General features: G+C 40.3%; 1 protein-coding gene across 5 annotated transcripts in view; it reads left to right on the forward strand.

Moving 5' to 3' along the window:
• Positions 1–3,060: 3,060 nt before the first annotated feature.
• Positions 3,061–27,343, forward strand: part of SEMA6A (sema domain, transmembrane domain (TM), and cytoplasmic domain, (semaphorin) 6A) — a 61,806-nt gene continuing 37,523 nt past the window's right edge. For all 5 annotated transcript variants that reach the window (XM_010136683.1, XM_010136687.1, XM_010136684.1 and 2 more), the window contains exons 1-10: positions 3,061–3,200; positions 6,546–6,663; positions 11,790–11,850; positions 13,319–13,381; positions 14,240–14,341; positions 17,195–17,285; positions 19,757–19,876; positions 20,929–21,017; positions 21,921–22,138; positions 24,989–25,120. In XM_010136683.1, the coding sequence (XP_010134985.1) occupies positions 3,101–3,200; positions 6,546–6,663; positions 11,790–11,850; positions 13,319–13,381; positions 14,240–14,341; positions 17,195–17,285; positions 19,757–19,876; positions 20,929–21,017; positions 21,921–22,138; positions 24,989–25,120 (1,094 nt within the window). In that variant the 5' untranslated portion in view covers positions 3,061–3,100. The remainder of the gene's footprint in view (positions 3,201–6,545; positions 6,664–11,789; positions 11,851–13,318; positions 13,382–14,239; positions 14,342–17,194; positions 17,286–19,756; positions 19,877–20,928; positions 21,018–21,920; positions 22,139–24,988; positions 25,121–27,343) is intronic.

The raw sequence follows: 27,343 nt of genomic DNA on the forward strand, positions 1-27,343 counted from the left end.
TTCGGAAGTACTTTTGATTAGGAAGTAGTTTCAGCACAGTTGCAAGTGAGAACATTTGTATATCCCAGGAGCCCCACCACAGTTGAGTATTTGCTGAAAAGGAAATTTGTACTAAAAATAAGTGTGACCTCTTGAATCAGCACTTTTCTGAAAATCCACTGAAACAGTGCAGCTCTTTACTCCATTATAAAGAATAGCGAAAGTAACATTATGTTTGAACAATTGCCTCCTAGGAAAGAGCTTCCTTTGGATGCAACTTGAGTCCTAGTTGCTGTAACTTTACTGGCACAGGGATACATACAGCTGTGTAGTCCATTTGAATCACTGGCAGATCAAAGTAGACATTTTGCATTTATTTGTATGAATTTGAACAACTATGGTAGCACTAGAACAACAAAGAATTATGACTTTTTTCTCACTCCTCCCTCTTTTCTTCCCCAGCAGCTACCCTTCAGAATGACAGAGAATTTCATAAACATAAAAATGCACCAATCTTTGCTAGAAGGCAGTATGTCTGTTCATTTGTCAGTTAATTATTTTCAGGTAAAAGAAGAAAGTCCGGTCCAATGGCATGTACGTAGAATGACAAAGTAGGCGTGCTGGGCATTGTTTGTTCTGCTGGAAGCTGTCTTCCACATATACTGTGGTGCGGCCCACATCTGAATGAGAAGTAGGGAAAGGGGTGCAGAATCATCCATGGGAAAATTTTTCAAGCTCTAAAGTGGAGTGACAACAGTACATCTGCAGGACTGTAATGCTTTTGTCATGTCTTACACACACATTGTTAGATAGTGCGCGATGTGCTGATAGGGAGTAACAGAAAGCAGCTATTCTTATGCTCCTGAATCTCACTGTGAGCCAAGTGGTTTGAATTGTCAGCCTGCAGACTGATACTGTGAATGAATAAGGTTTAAGTGGAAGAATCGGATTGCTTGATAAGTTCTTCCCCTTGAACTGTTGCTCCTCATGCTCCTCCTGCATTTCAAAAAGAAAAGACTTCTGCATTGGACTGTAGCAATTTCAAGAAGAAAAGAATTTAAATCTATTTATGCATTAAGATAAGGCACTTTGTTTTGTCATGTTGCAGTGTACTTACAGGGTCAACATTTTTAAAGCTCCAAAATTACATTTCAAAAAGTTGTGCAGAGAGAAAGGAATTAACCCCTTTAATGTATATATATCTTACTTTTAATTCAAATCTTTTGAGAGGAAACTGTGTTTCCAAGTATTATATTTATTCCTGAGGCTTATTTCTACATCGGGCATTCCTAAGGTAGCCAAGTGATCTTTCAGTGGGCATGGAAACAAATAGAAGAATCAGTTCATGCCCCAGAGAGCTAACAGTCAAGAGGAAACCTAAGAGGTGATTAAAGAGAAAAATGGAGGAAACAGGTAAAGAAAGTGTCTGCAGGCAGACATAGTGGTATCAGTAATCATACACAGCTATTGGCCTAACCAGTGCTAGGTGAAAATGCTTCACTTGGGGCTTGTGTATACTGTCTTCCAGTATGCGTTCTCCCGTAAGGTATAATAGACAGTCAGTGTCTGTGTTGTGTTGCATTTATTCTTGCTGGTTTTTTCCTATGCCATCCGTCTGACACTTTGCTCAGTTAAGGTGTCAGTCATTGCCTTTACATTAAATTCTATTTTTTCTAGCCTCAGTCTAACTCGATCTCTCAGTTATTTTGTTAATAGAAGTAGAGAATCAGACAAGTTTCCAATTTGTGAGTTTGAATAATAATAGGCAAATACAAAGTATAATAAATCATTAGTCTGTATAGACTATATCGCCCTGCAACAGAGTCCCCTATTCCTATCCCGTTGTAGGAGCTGAAATTTTATTTGAAAGCAAATATCTGATAAGGCAAATTAATTATTGTGACATTTTCCAATTGGGTAGAAGATGAGGAATCAGCTGTGTCTGTGAAATTAAAAATGAAAATGCAATACTCAAGAAATGTTAATGCTTTTTTTGGCATTGAGAAAGGAGCCATAGGTATCTAATATTCAGCGGTGTTGCAGAAGGGCAAGTTAGCACTTTGTTTGCCAAATTAAGTTTCAAAGACTATGTAGGTTATGAAGTTTGACTTTCTGCTCATAAATCTTGAATGTCTGATAGACTGCTGTAAAATAGCTTTGTTCAAAAAGAGCCTTTGGCAGACAGCATCAAAGGTTTGAAACTCTGGAAGGGATGAAAAGAAAACCCCACTTTTACACTGATTTCCCCTGCAGATCAACATCTCTGTGAAATTTGCTTGGGAATTATGAGCTATTTACTGTATTATGTGCTGTTTTCTTTCACTGTATCCAAAGGCTCCTGTGGTTCCTTTTATCTTCAAGATTTAGGGATATTTTTGTACATGAAATGTGAATGAGTGAATGCGTCAGTGGAACACAGGGAAAAAAACAGTGGGTTTTTTGACAGTTCTGTTCTCCCTTATTTTATCACAGGTTGGAGTATTGGTTTTATGGCACCTAAATTTATGGGTACATATTTTTATGGTAAAGCTCAATGACATGTTCTGCATGCTCCATCAAGCTCTCTCAGTGTTTCTTCACTTGATTCACAACTCTGTAGACTATGAATCAGTCCCATAGCATAACCCTTAATCTCTTTTTAACCAGAATAATTTAGTGTGGGTGGGGTTTTTTGTTGGGTTGTTTTTTGGTTTTTTTTTTTAATTTAGTGGTGTGTGTCATTGCGTTATCATCTAATTTTGTAAGCCAAAGAATGGGAAAACAAAATATTGCCTTGAAAATTCTTGTCAGCTGTCGATCTGTGCGGGAGACAATAGCCTATAAATGGCTAAGGCAGAAAATTCTTCATAACTCACACTTAAGTCTATTCTCAGGCAAGATGTGACACTGCTGGGGCATGGGCTAAAGGAAAACTGTGCTAGTAGGGCAACTTCTCCTTAGAAATACAACATAACTCCTCAAGTGAGAGGCTTGAGGAGAAGGAAAGCTCCCGCAACTTCCCATTGATTCTGTTTAGCTTTCTGTATGCACTGGTTAGAATTGAATTGGCAGAAAGCACTTAAGCCCTTGTTTGTCTTCCACAGGGTGAAGTGAAGAAGTGAAGCCTCCCAGCTGAACTACTATGAGGTCAGAAGCCTTGCTGCTATATTTCACACTGCTACACTTTGCTGGGGCTGGTTTCCCAGAAGATTCTGAGCCAATCAGTATTTCGCATGGCAACTGTAAGTATAAGAGGCCAGATGATTTCATTTGCTTAATACTGATCAGGGGACTTCAAATCAACAGCATTTTGTTACAGTTTCAATGAATAAAGTTGTTTTTCTTGATGTTTCCCAGATCGGCCAATTTGTTCTTTTTTGTGTCGACTTATGACTACTGAGTGGTAAACTGCTTAATCTTCTGAAGCTATAGCCCTTCTCCTTCTCAAACTGACACCAGTATCATAAGCAAACCAAATACCTTGCTCTATCCAGCAGCAAAGGAAGGAAGTTTTCTCCCCTCTCCAACCATAATCAGAATATCCCTCACCTGCCTTGTGAAAATGTAGATCTGAATAACCTGTGAAGCACCTCAGGCTATCATGTGTAACACACTAAAGTAATTGAGCTCTGAAAACATAATACAAATAACTGAATTTACTTCTTTAAACTCTGATGGATTCTGGTTTAGTGTTAGGCATTTTTTGTTAAGCTCAAAACAAAACTAAAACCCGAATCAAGACAAAGAATCTCTTGTAACAGAATCTCTCTTCTTTCTTACCAGTAGTAATTGGCAAACTCCCTAAAATCTAGGGTAACACAGAGAGCTGTGAATCAGCATTGAGATTTACTGACTAAACAGGTGGAGAGCATTCTGTGCATTTCTCCATGCAAGTCATGCTTAGCATAACTGATTCTTTCTCATTTACCTCACTCAATTACAATTACTGCAAACAGAAATCTTCCGAAGTCCCAAAGGTTCAAATGTTTAAAAGGAAGTCTTTAGTGCCTGTGTCTGTAAACATATGCTAAGGAGTCACAAGTCAGCAATGAGTAGGCTTAGGTATAAGCCTATGTTAGGTCAGGAATTTGTTTTGAAAATGAATCACTTAATTGTCCTTGCTTTCTGTGTTGTGGGGTGGCCTTGGCACCTATAAACTTGTCTGTCTTGAGTAACACCGAGCTGAAAGATGACTTCAGACTTGATGTGTTCCAAATACTACTAGTCATCTGGGATACAAGAACCAGTTAGAATTGCTCTGAAGAAAACCCTGTTCAGTAATGTCAAGTATAACTACTGGGTCTTTAGCACCAACATTTTCACCCTCCAGAACGGTGATGCTAATCATCCTTGCCATGCAGAAGTAGTCAGTCTTGATCATTTTTGAGAAATGGAACATGCGATAACTCTCCTCTGCAGCATGGCATATTGAAATGCACGTGAATGTAAAGGCCCACAGCTCATGCAAGATATATGAGTTAAGGAGGAAACAATAGTGAGGCAACACCCTGACAGTTTAAACCTGCATTTTGTATGCAGGACTTGGTCAGAAGGATGACACTTCTGAACATAAATCCTGCTTTGGCTGTCTTAATTTTGTTCCTCCAAGAGTTCTCAGCATCTGGTTGCAGGAAAGTTCCTGTTTCTATACGGTTTTATCACCCAGCTTTCTGAGACATGGCGATTCCAGGTGCTTTGCTGAAACCATGCTATGAAACAATTCTTTGACCAAGCTTAACAGGGAAAATACTTTTAGAGTACAGTATTGGAAAATACTAAAGCAGTGGATGAGTTTCTGAAGAAACAGACTCCCTCAAAGAGCTCTAGGTTTCTAGGAAAGCGTATTGATGGGGAAAAGGCTCAGCCATAGCTAGATGCTAGTCAGCTCTGTATAACATGCACAAACAACACTTCTGCATTAATGATGATGCTGATCAGAGGTTTATCCTCCTCTTGTCTTCTAACTGATATTTTGTTTACTTAACTAGCTCCCTAGTCTGTGCATCTAGATGTCATGATCATGTATGCATGTGAAATCTTAGAGCAAGATGGTCTTTGGTCAGAAGTGTTCACTGTTATTATTGGTTGTATACACATCATAATCATCATGGCTTGGCTTCACGAACGAAGATCTGGGAAGGGTTTTTCCCACGCTCACTGCAAGCGATGAGTGCACCCTTCAAGCCTGCGCAGTGGATTTTTTAGGTGAGGCACCAGCATGCGCGGAACTGGCTCCACCCTTTACACCTGAGGTTCATCTGCCAGAGCCTAGCGAGCTTGGACGGTGACAGTGAAGTCCTCAGGTCCTAGGTTTGGTTAGAGTATCCTTCTCTTAGATGATGGAAGCCTTACAAGGCTAAACGAGCTCCATCTGCCCAGGTTTGGAGTCAGAGTTGTCCTTCTCCTAGGATGGCTGCCCGAAGGCTAGTGAGCCCATCCTGCCCATGGACACACTTTGTCTGACCCTTCAGTTGAGACCTGTCTGGCTTGGGAGACCCCACCGGAGGCACATGCCACCACCAGCAGAGCTCTCAACCTCACAAGGGCACACAAGCTCCTTCCCCACAGCAAGGGGGTGCCCATGAAAGAGTCGCTGCTCTACCTCCAGACATCACAGACCCAAGTACAGGGTGGCCAGGGCCTGCCAAGAACGGGAGTCCTGGAGGGAGGTTGTATACACAGACCATCTGGGAAGCAGGAGCAAACCCAATGTATGCTGAAGTCTCAGACCCAAGTACAGGGTGGCCAGGGCCTGCCAAGAACGGGAGTCCTGGAGGGAGGTTGTATACACAGACCATCTGGGAAGCAGCAGCACACCCAATGTATGCTGAAGTCTCACGAAAAAAAAAAAAAGTGGTAATAGAGTTAGTAAATGCTTTTGCTGTCTGGTGGAGTGAGGCGGGGAAAGCTGACGAGTTGATAGCATAAGTTCAGTACAGGGCTTCCAGTCAGTACTGTTGTCCAGTTGCCAGAAGAACTGGAGTATCAGTCTAGTTGCCAAAATAATATGCAGTGACTTTCATTTTATAAAGTTCAAGTGGTGGTTTCCCACCATTTCTCAGAAATCCCCACAGCTGTTATATGATGGCAGTCCAATCCCGTAAGAAACCCAGGAAGCTGGCACTTTGAACCAAAGAGAGCCAAGCCTTTTGCTTTAACCACTACCAGTCCAGTCATTGTGGTGATTGATGGGCTACTGTGAAACAGCTTTGTCCTGCTAGACACACTTTGGCAGCCAGGAATGAGCATTTAAGCTCTGCAAGCAGTAAAAGAAAAACTGTGAGAAAGTGCCATGTACCTTTGTGCCAAGAGTTCCAGAATAGCTTTATACTCTAAAAAAAACCTCACGATTTTTGTCTTCTGCAAAGGTGATGACTTTCTTTTTTTGCAGCTGCAGAGATTGTAACCTTGAAGAACTCTCCAGCCCTCTGTGCTCCTACCTTCCAACTCTAGGCTGTTTTTCTGTTGTCAGAACAGAAACCACAGGGTTTGGCCGTAGCTGGACCCTATGGTTCTCCATGCTAGCACTGTGTCAGTTTGTGATTCTCTTTTGACCCTGTGGGTTGTTTTTTTTTCCCTTCCCACAGATACAAGACAGTATCCGGTGTTTGTGGGTCACAAACCAGGGCGGAACACCACGCAGAGGCACCGGCTGGACATCCAGCTGGTCATAGTCATGAACAGGACCCTCTACGTTGCTGCTAGGTTAGTAGTCTCCTGCTTCACTGCTCCTCCCTTGCTGCTTTCAGAGGAGAAAGGAAAACATGAGGGATATTCTGAGTTCTTCTCTGTCAGACATGTTATTTTTAGGATTTTCTCACACTCAGAGAAAGATTTGCAGCCTATTATTAAGACATACTGTAAACCTTGTTAGCTGGTCAACTGAGGTTCAGTTTTGCAAGGTGCTGAGCCATTCCTTTTAGGACTACACACCTTTGCCTCCCTCTATCCAGCAAGAGGGAAGTTGACAGAGAAATTGTTCAGCCCCATGGAGGAGAGATTCCATCCTCACCCTCTAATTTTGTTTGTGCACACTACTAAAGACTTATGTTAGAGAATGGTTCTGCTGGTGCACAAATGTATGTTGGATAAGAGATACTAAACTATAACATTTCTGGTTTAAGCATGCTTTTAATATCTTAAGACAAAAAGGAGGCAAATATATTTGCTGCTGTTCTCTTGATGCACTCAGCAAGGTTAATTGAATATGGTTTCTGCATTTTTTTGGAGAGCTATACTGTGCAGGTATAAGCACATGCCTTCGTATAAAAATTGCATATAAAGCCACCCATTCAGTTTTTGTAGCTCAGCATGGCACCATCAGCTTCAGTGGATCTACACCAATTTATACGGCTACCAACCTGGCACAGATCAGACAGTAACACTTCCTCTCCCTGCCTGTGGTTAGCAAAGGAGATTGATGATCTTAGAGTGGGAATTACTTAATGGATGCTTGACGAATGAAAGAAGGGGCCAGATTAGCAAGGGTAGGTAGTCCCATTTAGGAGCTCTTGGTCCCAGATCCTGTAAGGAACCACCCCACAAGCTGCCCCTCCAGAAGCAGCTTCTTTCCTCCCTGTTTTCTGGTCCTTCTGCTCCATCAGAGAAATACGAACCCTTCTGAGTGTGCCAGAGAGAGCCATGCTATTCCTGCAGATGGGAGAAGTGGTAAGTGGGATGGCTAGGAGGTGAGAGGAAACAGTTGCTGAACTCTCACCAGAGCCCTGTCCTCAAAGCCTTTGGTAGCCTTCAAGAGCTGCCTGGCTTTCTGCTCAAATAGCCACTCCCCATATTCTGGGTGGTCAGATGTGTCCTGTGGATCTGCCCATCAATCTCCACTCAGCACTGAGTAATTACCTGTGTTACACCAGCGGAGTCGCTGAGTGCCATTTTTACAGTTATGTCCCAGGCTGCCAGAAGACTGCACACTTCTACCTGTTCCCCTACCCTGGCATTGCAGCTGTACCAGCTAAGTGCCACGTCTTTGGACTTCTTACATATGCCACTTTATACAGGGTCTGGGTGGCAGAGGTCTGAGTTCTCACTCTTGCGGACCCCTTGTGTCAAGTCTGGGCAAATAACGTGCATCCTCTCATGTGAGCTGTGGTGGCATTGGTTGTAGGGCACAAAGAGCAGTCAGCCCCACAACGAGGCCTCTGCACTTTGCCTGAGCTCAGGGATTAGTATTTTTGCTGCATTTAGTGTGATAATGAGTGGGGTGGGGGAGCTGGCTGAAGGGGCTTGAAAGGTGGTGGCAGGATTTCCTGCTTTTCATGTCTGAGTTCCCTTTGCTTTCCTTATTTGTTTTCCTTTAAATTAGGAAATCATTTGCAATGAGAAGGTGGTAAATCCTCTATGTGGATTTTGCTCTCCTGTATTCGTAGATTGTTCCCAGGCTGAGATTGACGCAATTAGACTGATGCAGTGACCAAGCAACTCCCTTTACAGAAAGAAAACCCGGTGATATGGGATATGAAACCACTGTGGGCACAAACTGTATAAAGAATGTTAATATTTGAGAGATTACATGTGTGCTGATATCTGAATATGCATTCTTACATATTATGTGGCTACGTATTTGTATAAAACAGTTTACTACAGTGAGGATGCTTGTATACTCCTAGGGTCTTGTATCCGACAAAAAGGAAAAAAGACCTGGTCTGTTTTGTACTTAAACAACCACAAAAAAATCTTCTTACATTTTTTTCGTTTGGTAACTCTGAAACTCTTTGACATATTATTTTCCCCCTCCAAGTGTTACTGAATAAAATCGCTGCTGGGCTGCGAAGTCTGTGTGATATAACTTAAAATTCAAAGGTCACTTTTATCTCTAAGTAATAAGCTTCAGAAGATGAATCATCCTTTGATAACTAGTGTGAATAAAATTTTATAACTGCAATGCCACATCTCCTTTGGAGGTAGTAGTAAATCCAGAGGCTGAATAAAATCTGTACACAATCAAAAGTGTTTCTCAAGGAGTCTTGTAACAATATTCCTCGAAAACTGTAGCTAACTTAAATCTCTTAGCTGTCATATCAGATGTTGCTCTCACACTGGTTATTTTAGACAGTGAAATATAGCTACGCTAAGTTTACATTTGTACCCAGTTATCTGAAAAACAATCAAAACAATTTATTAAACACCAACAGTTTTTATTTTGAGGTTGTTTGGGTTGGGTTGGGTTTTTTGTTTGCTTGCTTGTTTTAGAAAATCCAGTGTATATTTTGGAGACAGTTTCTGTGCACAGGAGAGGACTAGCTCAATTTGTGGAACCACTAACACTTTATTACTGAGTGACTGACATAGGACAAAATTTCTGTCTGTCAGTTGTTTATTTTGTCATATGGGATACACAACTTCTGTTTATCTATTACCAAATAAAATTTTGTATTGTTTTGGAAAGGCTTTGTTTCATGTCATCAGGCAAAGATACCCAGCCAATATAAATTAGAATGGCTTCAACCGAAGCCTATGAAGCCATGTTGTCCAAATATCTGCCTTGCAGTCTGCAAAAGACTAACTCTGTTTTCTTTTTTCTCATGGGAAGGGTATCTCTTGCTGTCTCTCTCACACTTGCCCACATACTCACACCCTCTTTTCTAAGTTTGCTGTGTCTCCTCCCATTGTCCTGTGTGGTGGCAGCTTTTGTTCACATTATCTGCCACCCCTCATGTGTGTGTACAAAATGGTTTATTGAGCTCGCAAAGCATCGGTATGGCTCCCTCCTCATTTGCAGTTACACATTTCCAGATGATGCAGCGAGTGGCCAAGGGTCATGCACAGCCAGTGGCATTATTTAAATTCCCTTCCTCCACAAGATTATACCATGGCAACAAAACTCGTTTCTGCTGACTGGAGGTGGGAAAAACGGAAGCTCCAGGATTAAGTCAATTTGTGTTAGAATAACTTAATTAGCAGCGAGCTGTACACATACCATAGCTAGCAGATAGTAGCAGTTGGGCAGCAGTGGGAAAAGGAGGGCAAGGACAATCCCACATTGTCTGTGGTTAGAGATCCCTCCCCTGAATTTGACAGCTCCTTCACTCTCTGTAGACATTGTCAGCAACTACATTTCATGTGTAGCATGAGAAAGTGATACGTAATTTGCCTGACACTAGCCCTCTTTCAGATGATCCTGTAATTTAGTATCTGAGTTATCTTTGAACTGTTTCTTGAACCAGAAAGTAAGCCTTCTGAAATCTGTTCTATCAGGATTTGAACTAACTCAAGACTCATTCTGAGTACCAACACTGCATTTTCTAATTGTCTTGTTTAAAAAGAAAAAAGCATAACCACTGGAAAGCAACACTGATGATTAAAATCAAGAACTGTGCTGGAAGAAGGTTTTTAGAGCTCCAGCCACACCTGATTTGCAATTCAAGAGATTCTGTTCCCACTTTTATGTAGTAGGAGTGGCAGCAACAGTGACATACATAAAAAGGGAACTGTGCAGTGATCTATGAAGCTGATATTGTGCTAATAGGTAATTTTAGTCCAGCACCAACCCTGACCTCTGCTCTGCTGGTAAAGTAAGGCAAATAATAAACTGAAGCATTAAACCAGTCTTGGAAATAAATGACAGCTCTGGTTTCACAGAGTCTGGAGGAGAAGAAAACCCACACTCCTCAGTTTGGCATCTTACAAAGCAAACAGCCTCAAGCACCGTAGCAGACAGTAGATTCTTAAAAGCCAGTTCCCCTCAACAATGCTGCCTCTCTTCTCCACGTGAGAGAAGTGTTGCTTATTCCTCATAGCAGTATGTTTTGTTTGCTTTATTTAAGAGACTATCACTGTTTCTCGTCAAAACCCAATAAAATGAAGCTAAACTTGAGAGCAGGGATTTCTAAAATGGAACTAGTCTGTATCATACTTTCAGCAGACTCCTCCAGTGCTGTAGATCATGCTCCAGCTGCATGGCTTCCTGAATTTTGAAAAAAGCCAATGTTGTTTCAAGGAAAAATTAGATGCTAGTTCCAATTTGATGTGGCAGTTACTACAGAGTTGTGGGTTTGTGGTTTTTTTCAAATTTTAGGTTCCATATAGAGATGTCCTTGTTCTCAGCTTACACAGAGGAGAATGTTTAAAAATATATCTTTACCTGAGTAGCTGAGTCTATTTCCTCTTTCTAAGGAGAGATTGGTGGTTAATTATAGAGGGACAGGTTTCTGAGGATAACATGAAAGTAAATGCAAGAAAGAATGTTCACTTTTTTTTTTTCCAGAGGGGTATTTTTCAGTTTAGTTTGGCCACCAGTATGTGAAGAGGAGAATGATTTTTGAGAACAGTTTTTGTGGCTCTCAACCTTTTGCCTACCATATTGTCAATCAAATTATCACAGCTGAGGTTAGACACATAATTTTAAAAAAATGGAATAAGCACTAACCACTTTTTAACCCTGAATGGCTAAATGTGGCACAGTCACTGCTAGCACAGGAATCTGGCAAAGGCTGCCTAAGAGCTATTGCAGCTGATTTCAGGATATGCAAAACCATCTGTGTGCTAGATTGTGGCTGCAGGACCTTTGGACAAGAAATTATAGGAGGCTCATCTTCTTTTAAAAATCTCCTTTGTTCAAATAATTGCTTTTGGGAATTTTTTTTTTTAAGTTTTGTAGCATTTTTCTTTTTTTCTTAATGGGAAGGAAAACAAGTTATATATGAAAGTGCTTTTCTGGGAGAATAAGGTGATGCTGCCAGTAATGTTTCCTGGTAAGAACTGTGATCTTTTTTTGAATGTATTTTGGATTATCTTGAGATAGATAGCTCTCTTCAAAGAAAATGAACTGTCTGACTACTCCATCTGACTATGTCTTCATTTGCCTTTGTTTACAGGGACCATATTTATACTGTTGATATGGACACATCACATACAGAAGAAATTTATTTTAGCAAAGTAAGTAGCTTTTATCATAATTGAGAAACCAAGGACACTAGAACAAGCTTCAAATAAATAGGAAGATGACATTGTTTCAAACAACTTGCCAGCGCTGCTGTAAAAACTGTAATAAGCAAGTAAGATGGCATTGCTAATCATATTTGGGGAAAGCCAGAGTAGCATTCATGTCCTCTGTGAATTTCTGATAAGTGATTTAGCTGGGCTGATAAGCAATCCGAACTGAAATATCGTGAGGTCCCTGATGCAACATCTGTCAAACGTTTATTCATTTATATTCAGCAGTTTTCTGTAACAGCTATACTATCCCAATTAAGTATACTGAAACTTCCATCATAAAAAAGCAAGTGCTGTTTACATTTCATGCACACAGATCTTGTTCACTCATGCAAGTGCTCACTAAATAAAATCTTATTAGAACATCAGTTTGTAGTTGTATTCACATTATCTCCATGGGAAGTCACATGCGAACTAAGAGCTTTGTCTGCATTACCATGTGGTGTATTAACATAAATGTGCTAGAAATAATCTCCCTTCAGCTCCTTTACATTGCATTCATATTGTGTAATATGTGCCAAACGCAGCCTTGGTCCAGCAGAAGATCATATGAGTTTGGGGACTGGATGAATTCCACTGCAGGCGGGGGAGTGTTTCATTTCAACTGTGAACAGTGCTGAAGATGAGCTTATGCCCAATTGTTCATGAAAACGTCAAGGCACAGGCTTGTTATGGAAACAAACATTCATGGCTGATCTTTCAGCTTGGAGCCCTTCATGGATGCACAGTGCCTCAGTTTACACTGTCAGGACTATCATGGCAATAGTGTCTAAGGTGTTACTATCTTTAACAAAATGTTTTTAAATATAGGTTTTTTAAAATTAATGAGCCTACTACATTTGACCACTCCTGAAAAAAAAAAAATCCAGGCTGGGATTTACCTGTAATATTCTGGAGGAAGAATGTTAGCAGATAAAGTCAGCAGTGTCTTGGAGGTGGAGGGCTCTCTGAGCCTGTTAGCTGAATTGAAGTGATAAGAGTTACCTCAATTTTATTTCTTTGCTAATCTAAAATGTTCTCTTCCACAATACCTATTTCATTTAGAATCCAGTTAGGGTTTATAGCCCATCAATGTTTATTCTCATTTGCAGAACAATTTCAAAAGAAGAGAGCACCTAGTACTTTTAAAGGAAGTGCACATTTTTTGGAAGTTGGCCTATTGCTGAATTCCATTGGTTTATGCTTTAATAAAAAGGAATGGGTTTCTAGTCTAATGAATAGACAGCCACACAAAATTAAGTGAATGCTCCACATCACCGATCTTTCATTGTTGTGGTGAATTAATCATGGAGAAAGGGTGCAGAAAGCTTTCAATAAATACATGTTCAACAGCTAGTCTCCCCTAAGGGACTTCTGAAATCAAGTGCAACAACCTCTGGGCTCTAATTGATTTCTTTCTTGATCCTTGCAGAAATTGACATGGAAATCTAGACAAGCTGATGTAGACACTTGCAGAATGAAGGGAAAACATAAGGTAGGCAATTTTCATTTCTTCTGCATCTGCCACTTTAGTTTATTTGCTTCACTGTTATCTCAGGCTGCTGTCTATGATGTTGAATGGATCATGCCATTCACTTCCTGCCAGTAATTGCTTTTTCCATCAGCTTACTGAAGGCTTTAATTTGCAAAAATAGTTCACTTTTAATGTGCTAAAACATTATGGAAGGAGCCACAGCAATATCCTGAAATCCTTAAAGCATGAAGAATTTTGGACATAATGTTTAGCGTACTGATTTTGCTTACCATTGCCTCAAAAACTAAGTACTGCTGTCCATCCTGCCTTAGGAATTTACTGAGAAGTTTGTGTAAACCACCAGAAAGCATGAATGTATACAATTATAGAAGGACTGTTTCTCACACCAATTTTTCCCTACTGTAACCTATGACTAGCAAAAGTGGTATCGAAATTAGATGTTGAGTCTTTGATTCTTTACACCTGCTTCTGCTTTTAGTTAGAGATGCTTTATGCCAATACTTTGCATTGGTGATGCTACTGTCTTGCAGCAACATAGATGAGAAGAAGATCAGATTTTTCACTCTTGAGGAAAGCAACAGCTTTACAAACAAAATTAACCTGTGTGAACAACACAAAATCTGAGCTATAATATGAATATCATATATTCAGTCCTTTGTAACCATTTTAAACCACCAGAATATAAATCAACGGTGCCTTGCTCATTGTCAGTTAAACATAGTTGAAACAAAGCCCAGAATATCGCAGTGGCTACCAGCCAATTTCATTTTAGACCTGACAATGAAACATCATGGTATAAAAATAAAACCAGACACCCAAAATGCAGTAATTGTAATACTTTTTATTATTTTTCTTCAGGATGAGTGTCATAATTTTATTAAGGTTCTCCTAAAAAGAAATGAGGATACACTGTTTATATGTGGAACAAATGCATTCAACCCTTCTTGCAGGAACTACAAGGTATGTGATGTATTCTCTTTGTGGGATTTCATTTATGCCTTGTCTTGCTGTTGGATTTATTGTGACTGTGCTGGCAGCAGTATGATGTTGTCATTCAACAGTGCATCATTCAGCTCTGTAGCATTCATCCTGACTTGTTTCAATGCTACAGAGCTCAGTGTTGATTTGATTTCTGAAGATGGCTGAGATTGATTGCTTACTTCTTTGCAACTGCTGCACACTCAGAGCTTATTGCCAATTCCCATTGCCCTCCACAGGGGTAGAGTCCTTTGGATGACTGCTGGGGGATGCAGTCATGCCTCAGAAAGTTCTTCAGCTAGTCACTGACACCCACATCAAGTCATAGACTGATGCTGAGGGTTTCCTGTGGGGTAGCATGTTTTAAATGTCTCTGCTATACTGTTCTCAATCCTAAAGCCGGTTCTCAAGATGCTTGAGGGCTTAGCACAACAAAACCTGAGAAGATAAGTGTTGGCAACTCAGCAGATATGAAAGCTGTGGAGATCCTACGGCATTGTGTGTTCTAAAAGTGATTGACAGCAGAGCTCCACAGGGGAAGGTACATCAGAAGGTACTCACTAGCTGGGGATCTGCAAAGCCAAAGAGTTATCTAGAGTGGTGTAGAAAACAGTTATGGTCCATGGATACTTCACGTTAGTTCCTTGACCCCAATTTCTTCCTTTGACATAGTGTGTCCCCATTATCTGCATTTTAACAGGGCCCATTTATTCAAACATTTCTTATTTTCGCAGGCATATACCAGTATAATCTGATAAAACACCCAACAGTGAATGTATCTAGAGTAGCTTTGAAATGAGTTTAGACCCTTGATATGCAGACTCTGCTTTTCCAGGCACTGCTATGTCCCACAGGTCATTTCCCACCCTTCTTCAGGACAAAGAAAATTCAGCTTCACTAATGCTGCCACTGCTAAAGTCACAGCACAATTCCCATTCATTTAATTGAGTTCAGAGTTAGTTACTGTAAAAAGAAAACAGGAAGTTTAGCACAAACCGGGACAAGAGTAAAGACATTAACGTCCAGGAAAACTGCTTCCTGAATGGTAATCACTGTGACTGCTGCTCCTCCTCGCTTTCTCTGCAATGCTGCTTTACCTCGTTTAGGCAGTGTGGTGGCTATAGCCTAGGGATCACAGGAGAGAAGGTCAGAGTAGTGTTTTCTTTCAGTCTGTGAAGGAAGAATCAAATTTGAATAGAAATACAAGCCTGCATCATGGCAACTGTGTGATACAGGTAGCCACTCTGTTAACAGACATGTCTTCTTTTCTTCCTTTCCTTGCATCCTGCTCCTAGCATGCAACAAAGCTGCTCAACCTCAGTGCTGTATTTTGTCTTCCAGCACAGTTTGTCATTTTTTTAGCTCTCAATGCAATTAATGCAGCTACAAATCTCAACTAGTCCACTGCCTGGAAAGCTGTCTTTTAACACAAACACAGATTTCCTTGGCATCCTGATGTGAGGGATGTAAATGGTCCTCCTTACTCTCACTGCAGGTGTTTCATTCCCTGTGATGCATGGCCTCTGCTTCACCTATTGCTGAGCTGCAGAGGCTGGATAACGATGCCTCTGGGAGTCATCAGAACATCTCTACAACACCGGACCTGGCTTTTCCTCCATGTCTTTCTGTATTAGAGAGAGAGAGAGAGAACACTAATGATGTGCCAAACAGAAAACAGGGCTGTCCCACCACCCTGCCAATGGAAGTGTGGATGAGCCTGGAGTGTAGGGCTTGGTACAGGGAAAATTGCTCAGGACTGTCACTCATTTCCTCTCACCATCAATTGAAATGCTTTTCGGCCCTTGAGTAAACACAACTAATTCCCTTGAAAGTGCATTTTGACAGGAAGGACCTGTCAAAGGACAGGAAGGACCCATGACAGAAAACAAACGATGACAAATGGTCCACTGGAGGATTTGGGTACAATATACAAGCTAACATACACATACAAGCTAAAAGTTGATTGGAGTAGTTGATGGTGCAGGGTAGGTTATTTTTCACACTCTGTGCATCTGTGCTGTATGTGATTTATACAGTATGAGCTGCTCAAGTTACTTGAATATACTAGATTCTTATTCCCAAAGCACAGTAGTGTAATCTCAAAAAGGTAAGAACTGGACCTTTCCCCTGTAGCTCACTAAACCCTCTTGGAGTTAGAATAAAGTTGATCTGTTTATTTGTATCATTATCAGTGCCTGGGGTGAATTTATTTTCCAGGAGTTACTCTTAAACCTCAGATTTTACAATTTCTGCACGGATTAATTCCTGCCTGATGGTAAGAGCATTTCTCCGTGACACAGACTCAACTGATACAGTAACTGCTACAGGTACTTGGAGAGCAACCTTCCAAGTATGCAAATCAAGAAAGAGAGTATCACTGTTGAGACTGGAGCAGAAGGATCTCCGGACTGGGCAGAGAAAAATGCACACACAGATACTTGTCCTCGGGTTGTTTCTTCTGATTGCTGTGTCTTGCAGTCTCTTCTGTGTATAAGAGCGCTTCTGTTGGATTACTGTTGAGTATAAATTTTGAATCCTTGCCAGAACCACAGACCACATAGCTTGCTCCAGTTGAACAGAAAGCTTGTGCACAGATAAAATATAGACTGAAGAATTTTGTAAAATGTGCCAGGGTAAGAGGGATTAGCTCCAAAAGAATGCCTGCTTTACTGGATGGATTTTCTTCAGACTGGTTTTATCTAACACTGTGATTTTTATCAGGTTGTAATTCACAGTCAGGGGCACAGTTAGAGAAAGGATGGACCACCGTCATAAGCCTCATCCTGGGTAAGAAGTTTTGTTTCTCTGTCTGAGGAGTTCCCTTTTGTTTTTCAGGTGGATACCCTGGAGTTCCTGGGCGATGAATTCAGTGGAATGGCCAGGTGCCCCTATGATGCAAAGCATGCCAACGTAGCATTGTTTGCAGGTAAAGTGACAGATAAAAAATGTTTGTTTGCTTTCTGTCCTGCAGCCCAGCACTGTGCCATAGCACTGTGTCTTTTGAGTCTGGTATGCCAAAATCTAAAAGGTGGCAAAGGGAGTGAATAATGACTGAAATTAGGGGGCATAAGAAAATCATTAGCGCAGAAGCCTTCCCTTCTCAGGAATTAAGTTCACTATATTAAACATAGCCCAAAGCATCAGTTTTCTGGTTGAATATTCCAGTATTTTCTGGATTCATGATTGTACAATGCCAGACCAGCGTGAGGCACCATTTCTGGCTGTATCCAGCTTCCGCAAAAGTGAAGGCAAGTCAAGGCTTGTGTGAACTTCAATGAGGAGCAGGCAGGACATGCTTTTTAACACCTCTAGGCTTAAGTTAACCTTCATGATAAAAGGAAGTTAAAGAACATGCTCTGATATGCCCTCTTCTAGAACTAGAAGGAAGGTGGCATCATCTTCCTCAAAAAGGAAAGTTTTTATGTCAGGTTGTAACTTTTTTCACTCTTTATCGTGTAAGTGAATGTTTCCTTTTCTTTCAAAAATAATGGTTATGAATATGGTAGTAGTACCTACTTTCTTAATTACTGTAAAAGAACATAAAGTAGAAATTCTCTGATTGTAGCAGAGAATTCACAAACCATGGAGAGAGACATCTTCAGAAAAATATTTATCCCATGTTTCTCAGATACCCTATCCTTAGGGCAGGTAGAGTGATGTTTCGGAAGGGCCTTTCTCAGTATACTGGCAAAGAAAGTGTTTATGACCAACTTAATGTAAACATGTACCTTGCATGCAGCTGAAGTTTGGCAAAATGACTCCCACTCTGTCGCTGAGAAGTCCTCACATCATTTGAAAGTAAAAAGAATATTTACAGAAATGATCATACTTTTTCATGATTGTTCAGAATAAATTTGATACTGTTCTAATAAATTCTTGTAGATTATATTCTCTAAATCTGTTAGCTTCAGAAAATCACCGTGTTATATGCCATACATATTGATACCTATGATAGCTTTTCAGAGTGCAGTGAAAAGCAGTTTCAGAGCAGTTTAGGGCACTAATCCAGCTCATCTGAGTCTGTTGGGCACAGTTACATGAATACAGCTCTGCAGACTGCTGTTACAGCTGATATGTGTAAAAATGTAGTTGGTTACATGGTCTTCAAGAACTTGGCAGGAAAGTTTTTGTGATTGTATTAACAAGAGTTCAGACATCCATATCTAAACAATTCAGTTTTTTAATTCTATTTTAAAATTGTTTTTAATATCTGTTTTTTTCGTAATTATTTTTTTCTGGTTTTGTTAAGAAAAAAAAGCCCATATTTAAATAACCAAATAATAGTGGGAATTGTGGGGCTCAGAAAAAAGAGTACAGTCTTGCTAATAAAAAATAGTTTAATTTTTAAATATAGAGCTGAAGTTAAAAGTTGTCTGTAAGTGCAATGAGCAGAGCTTGACCAATGGAGGGCCCTCTGCTTTGGTTTTGCCTTTCCGTCCTGGCTACGTCCTCAGTGCTGGTTCCTTCAAGGCACAGCACCCAACACAAAATTTCTGCCAAAGGACATGTAGTAGGCCATTCTGCTCTTTATACAGACACAACAGAGACACAAGCTGCTGTCTGTGCTGCAGTGCTTATGTTCCTACCACACATATTCCAAGAACTGTCTCGCACATGAAGACAGTCCTGTGTAGTTACCATGACCGACGATCAGATAGACAACAAATATAACTTTAAAAAGTAGTTGGAGCTCAATGCTTTTACCTCCTGATAGTTTTGCATCTTTCGGTTATCCTTGGGTGCCATTTTGTAGATCCTTTCTTAGTGGTTGTCCCCCGGTTCTTTAAGAGAGAGGAATGTGTAATTCATGTGGGAAATACTAAAAATGCATTTTAGAGAAGAAACACAGTTAGGCAATCTTCCTCCATCTCTGTGCCTCCTTATTTCACCTGGACTCCCTACACACTGTTTAATTTTTTCCTAGAGATCTTTGGCAGAGGAGAAGTGCTCTCAAAGGGAGAAATTTGCATGATCGTCAATTAGCTGACAGTCCCTAAGACCTGTCTTGTTAGCTAACCCAGTGAAAACTAACAGTTCTGTCATGGCTTCCCCATATTTATTTTGCTCGCACATGTAGGAGGAATTTGTGAACATCAAACCAAAGGCATTTGCAGGGAAACTGGATCAAGTAATTCAATATGACTTACCTAAACTGGAGGAGAATTACTCCATAAGGTTTCTTCTCCCACAGCATCCCTCTGAAATTACCATTGTGAAGGCTGGTGACTTGCTTGTTCAGTGTTCAGTCCCACTCACCTAGCTGGATTTTTTCCATTTAGCATTCCTAAGGAGACTGTGATGGTTTTGTTTGTCCCATCTCATTTCACTGATGCGAAAAAGCAATTGTATTATTTCTAATGCTCCTTCCCTTTTGTTTCTTCTTTCCTTACTCTCTAGAGGGAAAGCTGTATTCTGCCACAGTGACAGACTTCCTTGCAATAGATGCTGTCATATACCGGAGCCTTGGAGACAGCCCAACTCTGCGGACAGTTAAACATGACTCAAAGTGGTTGAAAGGTAGATAAACAAACAAAACAAAAAAAGGCTGTGTCTCTGATGAGAGTCTTAGATCCTCAACAAACCTCTCTGTCAATTCATTTCACCAAAGCTTTCTGGCAAAAAGAACTAACTATATTATATCTCTTACTTACACTGATCGGTTTATCTCTTCCCCTCTTCTCCTGACCCCAAGTTCCTGGACCTGACAGAAACTGTGAGCATGCTAGATCAGAACATATATTCCAGAGAGTTTTCCAAGCTGAGATCCATCAGTTTACAGCTCTTGGGTGTAAAGGTTGGAACTCGCAGGGTTCAGTGTGCTTGGGCTGTGTGTGAAAATACTCCTGCCCCAGGACTGTGTTAGGTAACAGTCAAGGCTTCATGAAGTACAGAGGATTTGACCTGTAACATTAAGATTCATCAATGAAAATAAAATTATGGGAATATCGCACAAAGCCTTTCTTTTATGGTTCTTGGGGACTGTACAGCTGCCATTGAATTAGGCAATCTCTGTGCTCTAAATGCCCTCATTGTTAAGAACAGTGCTGTTTAGCTTCATGTAGGCGTTATGAATAGTTAGCATTTGGAGTGATTTTAACAGTGAGCAAAGCCATAGTTTGAAGTTTTTTTCTGCATGCAGAAATGTTTTGCCAGGTGTCGACTTTAGCTGTCCCACTTTGCTTACTGCTGCAGGCACTTGTGGGTAGAAACAGTTACAGGGTTTGTTATTCCCTCCGCACGCAGCCTGCGTGCTGTAAAGAGCACTGCCTAGACCCCTCAAGCATACAATTATATATCACCTTATTATCTTTCCTCGTACTCCACACAGGCCAGACGTGGCAAACACTTAACTGTCTTGCAGTCATGTTGCACAGACTTGTCCTCCCAGCTGTCCTCTTCCCATGTAGCGATTCTTCTGCTGTGGTGATGTTGCCAGTTCTGAAAAATGAGCAAGTTTGCCTAATGTGGGCATTTCACCTTTGAATGTTTAGCGTGAATGTGTTTGGCTTTTCTTTCCACGCTATATCTGCACATGGTGCCTAAATAGGCTATCTTGGGTTTTTTTCTAGAACCATACTTTGTTCAGGCAGTGGACTATGGCAATTACATTTACTTCTTCTTCCGGGAAATAGCCGTGGAGTACAACAGCATGGGAAAGGTAAGGGTAAAAACGTTGCCTTGAATGACTTTGTTGGATTCAGGAGGAGGAAAACATGCTATTCTTGGACCAATGCTGTTAGGAGTGACCTTGAAATAGGAACCATAAATCATGATGACAAGGTCATCATTTTGAGAAGATTCCTATCGCTCAAGCCAAAAGTTGGTTGGAGTGAAACATTTCACTGTCTTGAAAGGAAACGGAATGGTTTCTTATGGTGATGGTGTATGCTGGAAACTCTTTTCTCAAATCGTATAAAGCACAAGGCAAATGTAGTTAGTTCAGCATAGTAGGTAATTGTTAAAAATGGATTCCAAAGCAAGGAGATATTTTTTCTTTAAGAAATCTGGATTGGAGTGCTGAGTAAACAGGGGCAGGAATTTCGTGTTTTGCCATTCTGCAAAGAATAATTAAACACTTTCTGCATTTTTGCTAATTTCACAATAGCTTTCTGACTAAGCACTCAGAAAAGCTGACCAAGGTCACAAAGGTGGAGGGCAGAAATAAAAGCCCAGAGTATTTGCATAGTTTTTAAGTGCTGAAAACACAAGAGTCAGAGCAGGCAGCGTGGGTTGCAAGGATTGTGAATATAAGATGTGCTTTTGTTTGGGGAAATAGAAAGCTAAGCAGTCTGTATGGAAATGAGTTTTATATGGGTTGAGAACAGATCTCCTGAAGGATTTATGTCTGTATAGTAAATGCCACAGCCTTATCTTCTATAGCACACTGTTCCAAAGCTGAATTTTCCCCTGTTTCTTATTTGTCACAGATTATGGAAATGTGGGATTAAATTTAGCACCTTGCTGTGTTACTCCGAATGTTTTAAAAACAGAACTCCAACAAAGTCTTTTAGTTCAAACAAGCATTTCATTTTTTCCATTATTTTTGCTCTACTCCTTCCAGGTAGTTTTCCCAAGAGTGGCTCAAGTTTGCAAAAATGACATGGGAGGATCTCAGAGGGTGCTGGAAAAACAGTGGACTTCATTTCTCAAGGCTCGTTTGAACTGCTCGGTTCCTGGTGATTCACACTTCTACTTCAACATATTGCAGGCAGTTACAGATGTTATCCATTTCAATGGCCGGGATGTTGTTTTAGCAACCTTCTCCACTCCGTATAATAGGTAATACACACAGCAACCTCTTGCTTTCTGTTTCCTTTCTCTTTTGCTTTTCAGTGCAGTTTCTTTTCACTTTATGAAGACCCTAGAAATGATTGCTCATACATTGTAATTATTATGAACCAGGCACTTACCGATAGTTTGTGTTTCATTTAAAGATACCCTTCTGTTGCATACTATATTTTGTATCTGCTAATTTAGAGCAGCTTTCAGCCATTTATTATCTGGACACATTCTTTGGAGGTATTTTTCTTTACATGGGAATAATTCAGACACACCACCAAGAAGTTTTGCAGCGTGTAACTTGCAGAATGCTATTCCAAGGAGAAAATACAGTATTTTTTTTCTCACAGAGAAAGGATTGGGTCTGTCCTGTTTACATCTAAACCCCTAAGAAACATGTTAGTATTCTTTCCCTTTATTTTATGCATCCCTACTGACTCTTGCATTTTCTCTTGGGAGAACCAAGATCCTGAGCTGTCCTGCTGGCTGGGGAAGAGTGCTCTGTACAGAACACCTGTGTTTCATTGTTCACATGGTTTTCCAAAAGCATCAGTTCATCTGCAAATAATTTATTAACATTACACTTTATAACATGTTTCTCCAGAATTTATTAGAAGAGTAACTGTATCTAATTATTGAGATCTACCAGAGAAGTTAAAAAATTAGTAACATTTAAACTAAAAAATATATTGCCGTTTTACAGAGTAATGTTTGAGCCAAAAGGGGAACTTTACTGCTGAAATTCATCTGGTTTTGCTGTATGCTCACCACCTCTTGTCAAAGCCTGACCTCAGTGAGGTCGTGCAGAGAACTAACTTCAAAAGCGTGTGAGCACAAGCCTGTAAGATATTGCTGCTTTTGACATTAAAATGATAAGAACTGCCATGGAATAATTATGCCACCAATAAGGAGTACAGGCTTAAATTAAGATGATCTCTTTTTATGCAAACTGTCTTAATAAAAACCAGTGAACAAACAGAGATTCGGCATCAGAAAATAGGTTGTAACTTCAGATTATCTCAAAATTGAGATCATCCTCCCGCTCTGCTAGTATTTCCTGCAGTGTGTTATGAATGATATTTTTCTTAAACTCATAAAATCTAAGTACTTGGTGTTAAAATCAAGATACTATTTTATAGGCTCGAGTTTTTGCCAGACATTGAAGATGTCAGGAGGGTACATAGGCTTGGAGACACCTCATTAACACATCTGCCTCTGACATTGATGCATCTCTCTCATTCCCCTGCCACTCAAGAAAACTGCAACAAATACTTTTGATTTCTGGAAGAAAGCTTCTCCCTCGAGTGAGCAGGAAGAGATTACCCAGTCTAACCTGGGGTCACACAGGATAGAAGCTGGTGGTGGATTGTAGGCCAGTGTTTGCTTGGCTGTGACCCACAGTACTTCATCCTCATGGCTTTATCACACTGTGGAACTGCAAACTGCCATCCTCAAGAGTAAAAGCTGTTGCAGTCTTCTCACCACAGCTATGCCTCCATCCCTGTGTGATTATGTGTTGACCACAGTTCTCAGTGCTTTTAGTTCTGTACAGTACGCCTTAAAATTATAGGGTTGCTTTTTCTTTAGGGCTTAATTCAGCAAAGTGCCAAATCATGTATCTGGAGTGGGTCTTGAGGTGTCTTTTGGGAAAAGGTCCTGTGTGTGTCCAATGACCAACACTTACGCTGATATTTGTGTGGCTGAAGCCATTTAAAACTCTGGATGTGTAGTATCACATTAATATAGAGCTTTGAAGTTTCCTTCCATTTATATAAAAACATGATCTGAGGAGATCAAAGTAAGACTGTCTGCCTGCTTGTTGTTTCTTTCAGTAATAAACATTTTGAAATGTTTCAATATTCAAATAGTTCTTTTTCTATCTATTCATATACTTCTATGAGTTTAGTTTTATTCTCTGTAACAGTATTACAGTTTCTACATCTTTTCTTTGTTGTATAATAACTTACTAGCTAAAAGCAGGATTGAAAGCCTCAGCCAGCTGGGTTCATGCTATTTATCTGATAAAATCAAGCTGTTAAAGCTGACATGAACATGGTAGTTATGTGTTAAAAAAAATGAAGGTAATGAGTAATTCATGCTTCCAAGTGAAAGCTTCCAAGTTTTCCATGGAAAACCCCTTAGCCTTTCCAAAAGTATATAGGTAAGGTTATAATTATGTTTAGACAATGCTATCAGGCAGCTGCATACAAATAATAAAAAAGTTGAAGTTTACATCTTTATAATCTAAAAATAAAATTGAATTTGCTTCAGTAAGCTCTTTACACCTCATTGAATTGAGTAAATTCCTGAGCATAGTTAACTCCTTTCCACTGGGAAAACGCGGTGGAGGTCAACCTGTCAGAGGATGGAGTACTAACAACAGGTCAATGGTACGTTGCAGCACACTCCCATTTTGATCAGCAGCATCTTCTCAACTATCTGCAGTGTATTTCTGAAGCCTGAGAGGGACTGTGAGAATTAATACCAAGAGAATTTTTGACTTACAAGAAGAATTTCCAAATAATTTGCTCTGAAGGAGACTGGCTATTACTCCTCACTCATTGTCAGTGGTATCCAGAGTTTCCCAGATTCTTTCCCTTCTTTAAGATTATTGCAGTTACTTCTTTCTATGGAGACTTTGAAACAAATTGTGCTGGCAGGAGCTGTCTGCTGATTGGTGTATTTCAGGCTTTTCCACGGAGCTGGCTTTTCCTGTCAATACTCAGAGGTTACAGAGTTCAGGATTGAGTAGCCTGTGACAGGAAGACTTCTATACAGCATGTTTTTCACTCAAGATTTTATGCATAACTACAGAATGAGTAACAGTTTCTGGGAAATGTCACTTTGCAGCATCCCTGGCTCTGCAGTCTGTGCCTATGACATGCTTGACATTGCCAATGTATTTACTGGGAGATTCAAAGAACAGAAGTCTCCAGACTCCACCTGGACACCAGTTCCTGATGAACGAGTGCCCAAGCCCAGGTAAGTTTCATCTACAGTGGTATTATTGTTCTGTTCTTGCACACAGGACAAAGATTTTAATAATTTGAGCAGCTTTGTAAGGTGCAGATGTGACTGAAGATACATATTGTTACAGTAAAACAGATGTTGAGTTGCATTTGGGTCTAAGGTAAGCAAGTGAGAATTTTCCCACTTGAACAGGATTTGTGCAACAGAAATCAGGCCCCCGTCAGATCCACTTGGTTGGAATGAAATACCACCTAAGAGGGGTGTGAGTCACAAATTGGTTCTGTAGTGGATATAGCTCATTACATTACAGAGCCCGCACTAGTTCTGCAGTTTGCTGTTCTGTGGTTAACATGCAATTTATGTGCCACAGAGGAAGCATCGTGGGGAGAAAAGAAACATCTTTCCATCAAAATGGAGTTCAGTTTATCTCATTCCTTCGTTTGTTTCCCCTGCTTCCACTTCTCTCCTGTTTTCGTGTGGCTCCTCTGTTACACTCTATTTCCTATAAGCACCCATTTCATACAAGTTGCTGTTGACAGCCACTTGTTAGCTTGTTTACACCAGTGGCATTTTGCTCTGAGAATATGATATGGATTTAAATTCAGCAAATTCATTTATCTCAGTCAAGTTCTACCACTTTAATGTATGTTTTACATTGATATCTTACATAACTTCGAAAGAAAAACACTTCTGAAGCCCTGTGGTGGCAACAAAGCATCTGCCTAAATCCATATTTGGCCCATCATGTTTTAGAATTACCAAGTATAGTATTCCTGTGCTGTCTTTATTCTGAAGTTGTCACTCAAGTGAAGAGCCTGGGGGTGACCGGAAAATCTGGTAAACTCTGTTTCTGTTTTTGGTCTGAGCCTAAGTAAGGCAACTGCTAGCACTGTTGCTGGATTTTCTTCTCGTTTCCGCAGTGTTTCAACAACTTGTTGTCATGATGGGCTGCCTTGGTAGCGCAAGGCTACATGAGGGCTCCAAGGTCATTTGTTTGGAACTTTTTCAGATAGATAGTATTGGCAGGGAAGGGGGAAAGGAGAAAGAGAAATCTTCTCTTGCAGCGGGAAGGAAGAAGAGAAAGGTGTGTTATGAGTTTGTGTAATGAGCCAATAGCAAGCCAACAGTTATGATGAAGATGGGATAATACTACTCCTAAGTCAGCAGGAGCTAACATGAACTGAGTCAATGAGCACTGTTTCATGTAACATTTGGCCATCAGTCTGCTTAATAGAAATAATCATTACTTCTAAGTCACGTTGAAAAGCTCTCACGTACCTCAAAGGTACAAGTACTTTTGAAGTAAGGTAATTTTTATTTGGGTATCTCAGTATAGCGCAGAAACATTAGTTCTCCTATTGATTCTAACATTTCTCAGAAACATACCAGAGTCTTTCAGGGACTTACTTCCCTTTTTGGCTGAGGTGCACAGCAGGGCTTTCTCAGTTTTATGTTTATGCAATTAAATCAGTTTTGAGATTAAAACAGGATTAATCCAATCATATGATTAGGATTTGGGAGGAAACTGTCTTCCAGATTAGATGTACAGAAACCCTAGGCACCACAGTTCCAGAAAGCATAGGCTGCAGCCTAGAGTTCTCTGGAAATGTCACCTCATGAATCAGTGCCCTTGCAAAGATCTAGGAGACCGGTGGTGCTCTTGGTTTCTTTTTTTCTCTCTCTATTGCTAATTCTTCCCATCTCACAGTAGCTCAAAGACTTGAAGAATCATAATGCTCTAGGAAATGAGATTTTCATTAGAGAAAATAACCCACAAAATATTAATAATAGGCAAAGCATTTTGCTGCTTCCTGTGTAGAGATGACCTGTCCGGGCAAGAAAGTTAAGTTACCTCTGAGGACTAGGGTAGATTTTAGGAATAGGGTGAGCAGATTTGCATTTAACTTGTCAAAGAATCATTAGATTTCAGTGGAAGTCCTCAGTATGCTACCATACTTAAATCATCCAGATTAAAAGCAATGTTCACATGGATGCTTTCTGGTTAGTCTTCTCCAATAGTCTGCTTTCTACCAGACACTGCTGAAAGCAGCTTTCTTTCACACATGCTAAAAATAATCAACTTCCCTCTTTATGTTATTTTTATTCCAGGGAAGAGCAGTCAGCTAGGCAAGTTACAGACCAGAAAGCACCTGTGCCGGTGGGCAGCATCAAGCCAAATACAAACATGCATGATTAAGTTCCCTGTGAATTGATGCACTACAAACTGTGTGTGTC

Source organism: Buceros rhinoceros, unplaced genomic scaffold (genome assembly GCF_000710305.1).
Source record: "Buceros rhinoceros silvestris isolate BGI_N320 unplaced genomic scaffold, ASM71030v1 scaffold4155, whole genome shotgun sequence".
Lineage (NCBI taxonomy): Eukaryota > Metazoa > Chordata > Aves > Bucerotiformes > Bucerotidae > Buceros > Buceros rhinoceros.